Consider the following 13,771-nt stretch of genomic DNA (forward strand, 5'->3'; position numbering starts at 1 on the left):
TTTCTACAATTTATTATGTGTGAAAAGTCGAGAAAATTGCAATTAATTGCTGCCGAACTAACAGATTACCACGGTCGTTTGAGAAACGAATCTTACATATACAGGCAATGCATTTCCTATTCTCGTTCCAAACAACAGCTGCTTTCAGACACTTTAACGGCTCAAACTTAGGTCGGGTTAGATTTTTTATGATAAGGCCTTTCTTATCAGTTATAAAGACGATGGTCGCCATCATAAGAATGTAAAAATAAGCCCTGGGGGTACAGCTGTCTTCTCCTAAATGAATACACGAATTACTGATTATGCCTTTACACCACTTTGCTTCCGAGAATACCATATCAGTTAGTATCAGACCTAACTTCTTGGGCCATTTCCCCCGCTGTGTTAAGCCATTTGCGCTAGACATTCTTCAGCACTGTTTTTTTTTTTGTTGATTTTGCAACAGGAAACGTGACCTATTATTTTGCCCTGGAGGCCGTGGACAATAGCGGTAACGTCAGTCCGCGCTCTAACATCGTCTCCGTGTCGCTGAAGTACCTGAATGACGAAGTAACTCAGAGTCATATTGTGCTTGAGCCCACCCTGAACCTTCCTTTAATAGTCGGCTGTGTAGTCGGAAGCTTCGCTTTCATCGCTCTCGTCATTGCCGGAATTATTATCTACATGTATGGCCAAAGAAAGGGACTCTGGAGAGTCAAATCTGGAACAGAGCGTCAACAAAATGGCTAGGGCCAGGAGATCAAGTGTAGGAAACACACTCATCTTTATTGAACATCCACATTCTTAAGCACAGCGTAAAACAGGAAATAAATAAATTAATTAATACCGAAATAGTTATAACAGTTAATAGTTATACGCAACAGCCTGAACAACGGGCGAGGTTTTATCTTGTCGATATTGTCAAATCATGAGCACAGCCTCATTGTTTCTTTGTTTTTGTTCGTTTTTTTTTTTTTTCATGAAGATTTTATATGTCAGAATATACGTGAATATAATGCCATTCATGGCCATTTAGTGACTGAATGATTGAGTTTTCTTCACTTAAGACAAGTATTACGTCTGATTTCTCCTGTGGCCCGTAGAGATATGGGGGTAATATCGCAGCTTCACTGGCGATTTCTTGTACTCGGCTACACTTGCTTTCCGGGCTAACTGCTGAGACCTTAGCAAGACTGTATTTAATAAGACCATTTTACGCCCAAAGAGGAAAGCTGGGAAGAATTTTTGTTCTTTTAGATAGTAGGCCGCAATCCAAACATTCCATATTAATGACAAACAAGGGTTTTAGGTATCCGTTTAAGCCATTTTGCTAATAGTTATCTTTATGCTACATGTATATACACGCTTATTGTTCGTATCCGGCTTAATATGTGTAATTCAATGAATACGAGACCTTGAGGCAGTAATCGTATAAGTAAAGTATTCTAGAGTATAGCGCAAAACACCAATAAAATAAATAAATAAAATCAATATTTCAAAAAAAAAAAACAAAACAAAAGAACAAAACAAAACTTTCATGGTCTTTGTTATCCCTGAATAATGAGGTGATATCAATTCAGAATTACATTACATTTGTTTTCGTCGCGTTCAGCTTTGGCACGTTGCGAACAACACAGGCGACTGGATCGAATTCCAGAATGTAACGATTCAGAGTGGTTAGTATGGAAGCTAAGCTGGGAACCTAGCCAACCTATCTCAGAGCTAACAACCAGTAAACTGCTGAACAAGGTACATGTGATCAATAAATCAACAGGCCAACATGTTCCCCGTTATGCTCACTACCGAGTGTTATCGCAATATAATCCATACCGGTAAATCCAAAACAATATACAGTGGCGTATATATATATGAGAGTAGTCTTAACATCTAAGGGCCTTCTAATTTTTCACGTATGTAAACTACTGAGATCTCCACAGAGGTGAAAAATCCCACATTCCTGTTCTTTCTGAATCCATCTGTAGCTAAAACTTCTCCACGAGCTTTCAACAGAAAAAAATATATTTAAATGGCATTTTATGGGGAAATTACAGACACTGAAATCAGTATGTAAAAGATCAATTATTCTCTTTATTTATTTATCTATTTGTAGCTGGTATAAAACAAATAAATAAATATATAAGTTTTAACGCTGTACTCATGCACTTTTGACTTATATGATATGTGACTACTCATGGTTGGGAGAAAAAGAACTATCCAGAGTAAGCTACCTAATTTGACAAGAAATGGACGAGTAATATAAGGATTGGTATTTTCTGGAGCGAGCTCCAAATATGTACACACCATATCGATGACGGGTATATCGTGATTGTGGAGAGATGTAAAAAGAAAGCAATACTTGAGACTAATACAAGTTTTCCTACTGTACATACTGTAAAAGCATCACTCCATGGAAGAAATAACTGAAATGGCTTGTTCGACTCATGGACAGTGAGCGAGTGAATGAGCGCTTAGGGTTTAACGTCGTACTAAATAATTTTTCAGTCAGTGCATGCAGGTGCAAGGCCCATCCTTGTGGCAGGAAGGATTTCCACCGCTCTTTTATCTAGTGCTGCTTCACTGAGACCGAAGGCAAGTAAGCCGACCCACCCGAGCTATTGTACTGATACGAGTCAACCAATCGTTACACTATCCCCTAATGATGAATGCCAAGCGAGGATGCTACAACTCCTTCTATTATGGTCTTAGGTGTGGTCCGACCCAGATTGACCCTGGATCTACTGCCCCCGAAGCGGACGTTCTACCAGGTGGGACATCGGGACCGGCCCCAGACAGTGATAACCGTCACACAAGATCCCACGAAGAAACATGATTACAATTAGTGAACGTAATAGTGTAACATATTTACTGTATATGAAGCAATGTAATCGACCATAGACTGATTCGGTGGCGTAATGGCTAGAGCTTCCGCCTCGAAGCCGGGACACCCGGGGTCAAACCCTTTGATAAACACATATGTGCAAATATGGTTATGTTAATCAACATACTTTCTTCTCTCTGTGTCTTCTCTGGAGCAGGTAACAAGCAGTACACAGTGTCTTCTCAGGGGCAGGTAACAAGCAGTACACAGTGTCTTTTCAGGGGCAGGTAACAAGTAGTACACAGTGTCTTCTCAGGGGCAGGTAACAAGTAGTACACAGTGTCTTTTCTAATGCCAGTAGGTACAGTACACCGTGTCTACCCACCAACTTGGAAAAGAATTTTACTATATCTTCGCATAGATATCAGCACAATGTGTCTTTAAAGAAGCATGTAACATGTTTTCCCGGAAGTAAATAGAATGTATTGTGCAACGTGTGGTCATGCGCGGATAATAAGCAGTATGCCTTAAAAGTAAAAGCTGTTAACCTGAACATCCTGCCTTCATAACGCTGAGATATTCCCCAAAACACCGTACTGGAGCCGTCTGAATGATGATACCGTGTTGGTGACCGGTTCACAATGTTGACCTGGCAATAAATAAAACCGAAATATTTTATTAACTGACAAACCTGTGAAGATATTTTGAATATACACAGATAAGCGCAATTATTAACTGAGACACACATAGATTAAGATTTGACACTATTTTGAATACACACAGATGAGCACTGTTCAGATCAGCGGAGCCAGATATTGTCACACGTACATCTAAGCTCGCTTTACATCACTGTCGCCACCAGAAAAGCTGGACCTTTGCGGCCTGCGCAATGCGCGTAGGCTTGTTTAGTTTTAGTTTCATCACTGGTGTCCTTGATCGGAACTATTCATTCAGCATTTGTCAATAAAATCTATTCAGTTTACGTTGTTGACAAAGCATTATTAAACATATCTTGGATAACGAGAACGCGTATGTATAAGGTTATTATGACAAGTAAAGGTTAAGAAAGAGTTTTGTCTGACATGACTTCCTGCCTCATCACCTTGACCCCAGCGACCTCGGCGTTGTACAAGACTTCTGTACAAAATTGGCTAGTGGTGTACTCGAAAGATCGGCGCATGTTGTTTGGTGACGAGTGCTATACAATGAACAGGCTCCACTATAACGTCGTTTTGTATTGGATATTACATGACTATGACGAACTAAGAAAGGGCCGTTTGATGTTGACAAAATGGCCTGTTTCGGGGTGTTTGCTCGGTCACAACAGGGAATTTTGAGATAGAACTCTTTGTCACTGAAGGTCGTGTTCCGGAAACACAAATAACAGCTGTTCCCTTCAGGAACTGTTTAGCCCATATACGTTCAGCTTCTCAACTTTCTCTGTGGTTCATCTACTCCAAATAACTTTTTGTAAAACTTAAAATCAGACGCCCGTATTATAGTAAATGTGATCAGAAATAGTTTAAATAGTCTAAAATTTCTGACAAGTCATATGGTAAATTATAGGGCTTCTTTTACCTTCAGCGATTAAAGAGTTCGAATTAGAAATCCCATATTGACATGACTGCATATTTCACCAATTGTCCGTGGCAATTCCACAACTATGATACGGTCGTCACTGCTTTTACTCTGTATGATTTAGTCTTACATATTGCAATTCCACAACCCTAAATTACCATAGAGTGGTCTCACCTAATCTCACAAAGAACAATAATGAAGGGAAACTATCCAACTGCAATTTTTTAAGTATTACTGAGCATGTGGTTGTAGGAGAAGTATTTACTGGTACTGGTGAAGACAGTTACACGCATATGTATAACATGCATTAGAAAATTTGTACCTTAATTGAGTGCTAGCTTTTTCTTGGCTCTTCGCCGCAAAAAACATGCCACGGCAACAACTAAGATGGCGAGTACGACGAACCCAACTGCAAACCCCACACCAAACATTTCTGCTGTACTCAGACCTGCATCTGGATAAAACAAAAATACACACTTTACTCAATTATACTAATTCCTACAAGAAAAACCATGAAGTACTTAATTATGATCCGGGTTTCTTCCAGGTTTGTTTCCACCATAATGTTGGCCGTCATGGTAGAGTACAATATACTTGAGTACAGTGTAAAAAACAGTCAAATAAATAAATAAATTCCAGGTCAATACTATTAGAGAAAGCCCAAAATTAAGAGTATATGTAAGATGTTTTAATAAGCCAAGCTTGAACTAGAATTTTAACACAACTCACTTTCCATAGTGCACTCAGCCTTGGCATATTCCGGCAAGGCAATGTCCGAATCTGGCTGAAGTCTAAACTGGTATAACACCCCAGACTGTAGATCGTTCAATGTGGTCTCGACCAGTTTTACCCTTCCTGGATTTCTGATGAGTTCTTGCTTCCACTCTTCCCCGTTTCCTTTGTACTCCAGCTTGTAGTACTCTACCAGAGAGCTGTTAATCCCAGACGGCCAGACCAGTGTTGCTTGGTTGTTTATACACGATATTGTCTTCAAATTCTTTGGGATCTTCTGGTTATCTGAATTGGACAAAATGTTGAAGTGTAACAATATTGCCTGGGACTATAAAAACTTATAGCATAGAGATTAAAAAAGAGAGCAGGGACGACAGTGTGATAGTTTACCCAAACCACTCAGATTTCACCCAGCCATAAAACTGAAAAGTGTTTAAGGTGAATATAACTTTAAACCAAAATCAAACAAATAAACAAAATATCTAGAGCTAATAATTCTTCTTTTTTTACACACCAATATGAGAATGCTATGTCTCAGAACTATGAAACTATTACCTATGACGGTGAATTCAACTTCCGCCCTGGAAGATCCCGCGTTGTTCGTTGCCTCGATCTCATATACTCCGGAGGTCATCGCCTTGGTGATCTCAATCTTGGATGTCGATAAGATGACGTCACGTTGGGTAGGATCGCGCGTAGCTGTAAAGGCATTGTTCAGCCTGTTCTTAGCCCAGGTTACACGTGCGATTGGATTGGCTTTGACTTTACACGAGATGTTCACCTGCTGACCCTGGAAGACTGTCACGTGACTCTGGTCACATGTGATCTCCGGCGTATCTACATAATAATACAACGGTTTAGACAATTTATATGAAATCAAAAATAGGTCATTCTTAAAACTTTGAGAACGTAGAAAGGCCTGTCAGGATCGGCATCGGTTCCCCCGTTTGCCTCCAATCATATTCCGTACAAGCGAAGTATCCTTAAGTTCAGCGCAAAGACACCAAACAAATAAACAAATAAACGAAACGGCTGACATAAAATGTGAAAAAAATAAATTGAACAAAAATCAGTGGAAATAAATCAAAAGCAGACTGTTCTTAAACCTTGAAGAAAACAGAAATAATTGGAGAAAGAAATAAATTTGGTACACTTCATTTATTTACACGATTGATTTTTATGGCAGCACTCGTGGCCTCTTGGATTTAGACATTGAAGGTCAGGCTTACGGGAAACCGGATTGCCCGGAGTAAACCACAGGCCTTTGCTAGGCACCTGCCAAACCTCCTGACGTAAAGCCGCTGCTTAAGAAGCAGGAGTTGAATTCCAATACACGATGAGGTGCCAGATTAAAGAGCAGTAGGGTGAAAATCTAAATGGCATGAAACACACAAGGAATGGCGCCAGTACAACTAGTTTACCATCACGAATGAAGCCTATTCAAGTTTGTTTTGAAGAAGAACACTTCCATGGATGAATGGTATCTGGGACAGCAACGATTGTCTGCCTTTTTTTTTTTTGCTTCAAGCTGTGTGAACAGAAATTTACTGACTGACCTATTTAAGGTTTCTATCCAAAGATATTATCTGCACACCTCGTTGCGATCAAATTGATGCGAGTGTCTTCACAGCGTTTCAAACCAAAGAACCACCAAGACATGGGTTGAACAATGAATTCATTGCTTCACACACCCCGTCACTCAAAAAAACAAAAAAAACAAAAAAAACAAAAATAAATAAAAAAAAAACAAAACAAAAAAAAAACAACCACCATAACCCCAAAGCATATGTATATTTATATCACTTTTCACAGAAGAATACTTACAGTTCACTTTTAACTCGTAGACTTGTGACTGTACAGGAACATTCGTCACACTGTTGGAGGCGTTACAGTACAGCTCAGCGCCGTTATCCGCAGCACTAGCTGTAAAGCTCAGTCTCCTGCTGGTAGCCACTGTATAGCTGGAATCCTTGTTGCAATCATCTCGGTCTAACTCCCGGACATAACCGGAAGTTCGTATGTACCACGTAATACAAGCCGGGGGCTGGCTTGGAGAAGTCATACAATTGAAGGTGTGGGCATCACCGGCTAACAATGAACTTGGGGTGCCCGTCAGTGTTACACTGGTTACCATTACTGTATACAAATGCAGAATTTAAAAAGAATAAAACTGATTTTGTTGGATTCTGAGTTAGAGTATGGTGGGTTGAAACCTCTAAACACCATGCAAAGAATATTACGTAGTTTTCGAGTTTAAGTTATTGTAAAAACAGGGTGATATTCCAGTGCAAAAGGACGTGGTCATTTCATTGCACGGGAGGACTACTTGCCTCTCTGCGAATTAAAATGGCACTACTCGTGTTCAAATAACCCTACCGGCAGAATATCATGACTTTTTCCCGTACAGCCAAACCATCCAAAGGACATAGTTCAGAAGACTACGCTAATTCAGATAGATGAGATGTCTGTATTTAGTATGCCAACAATGACGTCACTCAGTTATAATGTGGTACATAATGTGGTCGAAGCGTCTGAACATTCAGGATTCCAACCCTTGACCTTATTGGTCAAGGGCGCGTCTGAACATGTAGGATTCGAACCCTTGACCATACTGATCTAGGGCTCGCCTGAGCATGTAGGATTCGAACCCTTGACACTATTGGTCGAAGATGCTTCTGAAAATGCAGGATTCGAACCCATGACCCTATTGGTCAAGGACGCGTCTGAACATGTAGGATTCGAACCCTTGACACTATTGGCCAAGGACGCGTCTGAACATGTAAGATTCGAACCGGTGAACCCATTGGTCAAGGACTTGCTATCCTGCAGCAAATCGGCCTTAGAGGTGGCTGAGTTCTGACAGTGAGCTTCAGCAGAAGGAAGCAGTACATTGCATCTTATGTATTTGTCTTCATTTGTACATGCCTTGAATGTGCAGTCTAATTTCCACAACCCGCCCTGAGTTTTCACACCTCCATTTGTCCTGGTCCATGCTTTCTATGACGTTCGCGATCCTCAATGTGTAAACCTCTTCACCGTTGATCTTTTCACAGCGCCCTGTTAGCTCACCCGGTGATGTTGATGATACTTGTGCTTTGCACTCACTAAGGGAGTAAATAAGGGATTGGTTCTGACGATCATTAATACGGTACCAGGACAAACTCGACTTGTCGCCTGTCAGTCTGTTCATCTTACATTGCAGGTTATACGGACGACCAGCCACGATTGCTCCAGGTGGAGTGACTGACAATCCATCGTCAGACAACACTGAAACAAACAATACTCAAGGTTTAATACCTCAATATCATATTTATGACTTACAGCTCCTGTAATTTGATGTAGATTACAGACTGGTTTCCACAATAATTCATTTGTCGTTTTATTTGTCGGACGCGTACGTCAGTTTAAAAAAAAACAAAGTAGAGAGCGTGTTTCTAGGTACGTGTATAGCTTTTCTACCATCCAAAAATGGAGAACAAATCAAATAATTCACATTTTCCTATTTAAATATACAATATTGACGTCAGTATATGTGTTATGAATTCGTCGTTTTATTTGTCGGATATGTACGTTTGTTTAAGACATACACACACACATAGGGAACATGTTTAGAGGTAAAACGGAACTAATCTAGCATTCAAAAATTCAGAAACAAAAAACCAACTCAAACAGTTTATATTTTCTCTCTTTAAACAAGAATTTTTATATCAGTGCATGTATATATACCATATATGCGGATCTATTGTGTCTACAAATGCCACGTAGCATACGTCCATCTGACCGGAGGATGACAGTGGTGGAGGCGGGGGTGGGAGGTGATGGGAGGCATTCTGTAGGCACAGTTTGTCTTGTCTGAGCAGCTTTGTGCAATTGCCATGTTTTATGGTCAATCTAAACATTACTTCTGTACCTGACAGACATGTGTGATGTCTGCACCAACATGTTATTACAGTATATATTAGAGAGAAAGAGCTGGGAACATTTCACAATCAATACTTCCGATCTGGAAGGAATGTAATCCCTTTCTAATCTTAGATATAATCTCTTTTGCTCCTTTGATTTGCCTTTTTTCGTTTTACTCTGTGGGTTGGTAGTGCAAACTCAGTAGGGCAAGCTATGAAGTTTCATTCTATGTACAAATTTGTGTGCTTTTAATTAAATGGAGGCGGAAGAACACTAGGCAAAAGTAGTGCAAATCCAGACTGACTGACCTTGGGCTGTGTTGATTTGACCCCGATCAGCTGTTTGTCAATTTTGTAAAAAAGTTCAATCCGAAAAAAAAATTGAATGGAGTTACAGTCTCAATGGTTCGTAGATAGTTCTGTGGGGACAAATGATAACACGAAAACAAATGGAAAATTAACTGTGCATTGTGTCTAGTTACAGTCACTTCCTTTCTAGAGAATTCAATGCTCATATCTATCCTGGATGGCTCTGATACGCCGGAGAACGTCTCTTTACAGGGTAGGGGCAGGTTTCGTGAAGCTTACTTAGTGTTAAGTTGTCTTTAGCTAAGTGTACTTTATATCTCTAAAACATACGTTGCTATGGTAGTTAAGGGCTCACTCAGCAAAGCGAGCTTCATGAAGCCGGACCCTGGTCTTCTGTATAAAAGGTGACTGCGTGTGTTCCACATGACCAAATGTGCTGCTCAAAAATCTACGCTGAAAGCCAGGTTTTGAACACGCATATCTTATGTTCCAACGCCTGAAAACCAAGTACCTTTAACATCCAGCGAGGCACGCTTGAGATATTAATGTGACACTGATCAGTATCTATTTTTAATCTCATCAGGCAATCTATAATTCTAATTTGAAATATATTTTCTAATGAAGTAAATCTGTCACGGTCATACAATTTTGGGGGGCTGGGGGGTGGGGAATATAAATAATACCTTCAAATGTCATACGTGTATATAGCTAATTTCTAACTCCTAAATGGAAAGTTTGAGTACAGCAGAAGAAATAAAATGCATTATTTACCTTGTACATCCAGAGTAACATTACCCAAACTCGATCCATATCGACATATCCATGTACCTCGACCCGTATCCTCTGTGACGTTCTCTATCGTCAATGTGTAAACCTCTTTATCGTCGACTTGCTGACATCCCCCTGATAACCCGGCTGATGATACAGCTATTGACGATGTGCATTCACCGGAGCTGTATATAGCGGATGAAGTCTGACCGACATCACGGGTCCAGGTGAGAACAGACCTGTCACCTGTCAACCTTGTTATCTTACATTCCAGGGTAAACGGACGACCGGCAAATACATCCACCGGTGGTTTGAGAGAGAAATTCAAAGCTGATAGCACTGGAACAAAGGTGTGGATATGGACATGTATAGCGTGAAGCTCGGTGCATCGACTATGGTATTTTTAAATATGCGTAGTTGCAGTTGTAGCTGATATCGATATATTCAGAAATCATATAAGACCTACACTGCTTTATAACTTACCTTGCCAAAAACAGGCTGTTGCAATTGCAAGCAAGAAAGCTCTTCTTACATTTTGTTCATACATTCTGTGTCCATTGAGTTGTATACATAAACTATATATGCGTCTAATCTAGAATATGTATAAATGACTCTATGTCAATGCGCAGAATGTTATTGCCCCGGGATACCTCTGTTAGATCGTGTGACCTATTTTATCTCACAAGCATACATTCGCCAGAGCAATACCTATCTATAGGCTTACACCTCAACAAATGATGAACAAAACCTCGATATATATATATATGTGCATGCACCACAGGTAAGGCAGATTTGCATGCTTTTTCGTGAAAATTGTACAGGTATTACTTTGCCCTTACAAACCGATGACCCATGGACAAAACCCCAAACGCCCATACACAGTATCACATTTTGAAACCGGTGGGATGCGTTACACATCAGTGAACACACCCGTAAAGCGCTGTATTCATGCTGTATATAACAGTCTAGCCTTAAAGGAGGAGGAAACAAAAAAAAAATGATCCAAACTTTATATGAAAGGCTTTTAAAAGTTATTTATAAATATGGCTTTGAGGATCTTTAATCTACTTTCTTTCAGGGTGAAATGACATCTGACAGTGATTTCTGTATATGTTGGGTATTTGGGACAACCTTTGGTATAATGGGAGCCCGACACAGCTATGCGTAAATATACTCTAAAGGGATGCAATCCACGTGTAATAAATTTATTTTAATGCAACATTTTATATCCACACATGTTAAGTCTGAATTATGACTGTATTTATGAATATATAAAAATGATAAATATAATTCAACTGGTTTGGCAGATTTGCTTGACGAAAATACCATATTCTAACATAAATAAGATGAATAAAGGTGCTTTATGCATGTATGTGCCGCACTTCCATCATAACAAGGGGTAGTCGCGATATTACATTATTCGTGTTTCGTTCTCAAGGGTCTTTTCCCTTTAAAAGAAAATCAGAATAAATAATGTACATTTTATCTACAGATAACATTTTTCCAACAATCATGTGAAGATGATATCGTTTTTTTGTCATTATTCTTCTCAATTACGTTATGCTCATAGCGTCACACATCAGAGTACGTCTCTTGACAGGAAAGCTTTTGTGTAGACAGACAACAGACTGGACAGGACAGCCCTGCTATACACAGACAACAGACTGGCCAAATGGCGTAACCTCGGATAGCCAATACATAGTGTCACACATCAGAGAACGTCCTCTGACAGGGCTGGCCTAGAGCAAACAGACAACAGGCTGGCCAAATGGCGTAACCTCGGATAGCCAGTACATGGTGTCACACATCAAAGAACGTCCTTTGACAGGACTGTCCTTGTATACACAGACAACAGACTGGCCAAATGACGGAACCTCGGATAGCCAATACATATTGTCACACATCAGAGAACGTCCTTCACAGGACTGGCCTACTGCAAACAGGCAACAGGCTGGCCAAATGGCTTAACCTCGGATAGCTAGTACATATTGTCACACATCAGAGTACGTCCCTTGACAGGACAGCCCTGGTATACACAGACAACAGACTGGCCAAATGGAAAACCTCCCGCGATAGCCAGTGCAAAGTCCTAGTCCAGCGAAATCACATGTCATCAAAAAGTAAAAGTTTGGTACATTGTCTTTGAAATGAGTAGTTTAGAAAGTTGCGTTTTTGAAGATGTCAACTTTGCCTCGGCCTTTATGACGTCACAAGTAGACATATAAGTTCGTCAGCCATATAGTTAACAGTGGAAACCAGTGACAGACGTGCCACAAAACACATAACATGATATGAGTTATGCGAGGATAGCGATATACCTGGATATGCGCTCAAAAAACACAGAAACATTTTACCAAGGTATACTTCTGAGTGGAAATGCATTCTTATCGGCACAGCTGTATTTTAACTTCTTGTGCGACTATTAAAGACGACAGAATGGAAAGTAAAACCAGAAAGGCGATTATATTATTATATAGCTCGTTTTTAGTTTAAGAATAATTGGTGAAGTCACTGTGCTTGAGTTCGCTAAATACGATCGAAAACGTCAACCTTACAACGTCAGTTTTTATGTGCACTTCATTCATTGATGACACTGTTAAATAATCTTGAAAAGTGTATTCGGAATCGGAAAGAAACAGCCCTTTTTGTCATGTATGAGATGACATGTTCATTTAAGCACACTACTCACATGTACATCGTAGTTTGACTACCCTGTGCTTATTTAAGTTAAAATCCCTACTCATTTTGATTAAACTGCGACTTCAGCTCGAAGAAGGTGTTGGTTTCTTTATTTGATTTATTTTATTTGATTGGTGTTTTACGCCGTACTCAAGAATATTTCACTTATACGACGGCGGTCAGCATTATGGTGGGTGGAAACTTGGCAGAGCCCGGGGAAAACCCACGACCATCCGCAGGTTGCTGATAGACCTTCCAACGTACGGCCGGAGAGGAAGCCAGCATGAGCTGGACTTGAACTCACAGCGACCGCATTGGTGAGAGACTCCTGGATCATTACGCCGCGCTTGCGCGCTAACCAACTGAGCCACTGAGGCCCCCTGTTGGTTTCTTCGATGTATAGTTTACGAAGCCACTCTTTTTCAAACAGCTATCATACTAGATCTGGTCTTCCTTCTGTTTTTTCCCCAAGATACGTTTGTTTACCTCCTTAAACTCGTGACCAAAGTGTTGGATGACTTGATGTATATCTTGTCAAATTAAAATCGATAAAAACAGGATAACGCCCAGACTTGCATATGCCTCACTCTCTTTCTCTGTCGTGAATAGTTTTATCGGGAGGTGTGTATACACCAGAGGAGGCATCGTGCCTGCGATGTAAATATGCTTGTCTTGGACCTTATCACTGAGAAAAAAATCCAACATTTTGTGTTTGTATCGTAAATCTATATCGTGAACTTCCGCGATAACTTACACTGACCGCATCGTGAGTACATATGCCATGATGTGGTATACTAACGTATAAACGATAAATGGTACTTGCGATAACAACGATGATACGACACGCGAAGATGACGTATCACTGATCTATAGTGTATACTCCCCCGACCTGCCCCCTGAAGATGTCATAAGGAAGTTGGTGCATTTGGATTCTTTTTCTGTTGCTGTACATAGGAGAAAAATTCATTTGTGGCATTTTTCATCCATGATGCTTTTATTAAACATT

At 40.1% G+C, this 13,771-nt stretch overlaps 1 protein-coding gene across 1 annotated transcript; it reads right to left on the reverse strand.

Annotated features, from left to right (window-relative positions):
* Positions 1-1,557: 1,557 nt before the first annotated feature.
* On the reverse strand, positions 1,558-7,241 carry LOC135462625 (neural cell adhesion molecule 2-like). Its single transcript, XM_064739852.1, has 5 exons — positions 6,932-7,241; positions 5,663-5,944; positions 5,105-5,392; positions 4,698-4,829; positions 1,558-3,446 (listed from the first exon to the last, which is right to left on the reverse strand). The coding sequence occupies exons 1-4, from the start codon at positions 7,239-7,241 to the stop codon at positions 4,699-4,701; spliced, it is 1,011 nt and encodes a 336-aa protein (XP_064595922.1). The 3' UTR covers positions 1,558-3,446; position 4,698.
* Positions 7,242-13,771: the final 6,530 nt, after the last annotated feature.

Source organism: Liolophura sinensis, chromosome 1 (genome assembly GCF_032854445.1).
Source record: "Liolophura sinensis isolate JHLJ2023 chromosome 1, CUHK_Ljap_v2, whole genome shotgun sequence".
Taxonomy (NCBI): Eukaryota; Metazoa; Mollusca; class Polyplacophora; order Chitonida; family Chitonidae; genus Liolophura; species Liolophura sinensis.

What these genes read in the sequence shown, in the direction of transcription:
- LOC135462625 (XM_064739852.1), bottom strand. Translation starts at nt 7,241, where the DNA reads ATGGTAACCAGTGTAACACTGACGGGCACCCCAAGTTCATTGTTAGCC. An exon ending in CTACGAGTTAAAAGTGAACT is followed by an intron (nt 5,945 to 6,931) that starts GTAAGTATTCTT and finishes ATTATTATGTAG; the next exon opens with ATACGCCGGAGATCACATGT. An exon ending in AGTTGAATTCACCGTCATAG is followed by an intron (nt 5,393 to 5,662) that starts GTAATAGTTTCA and finishes TGTCCAATTCAG; the next exon opens with ATAACCAGAAGATCCCAAAG.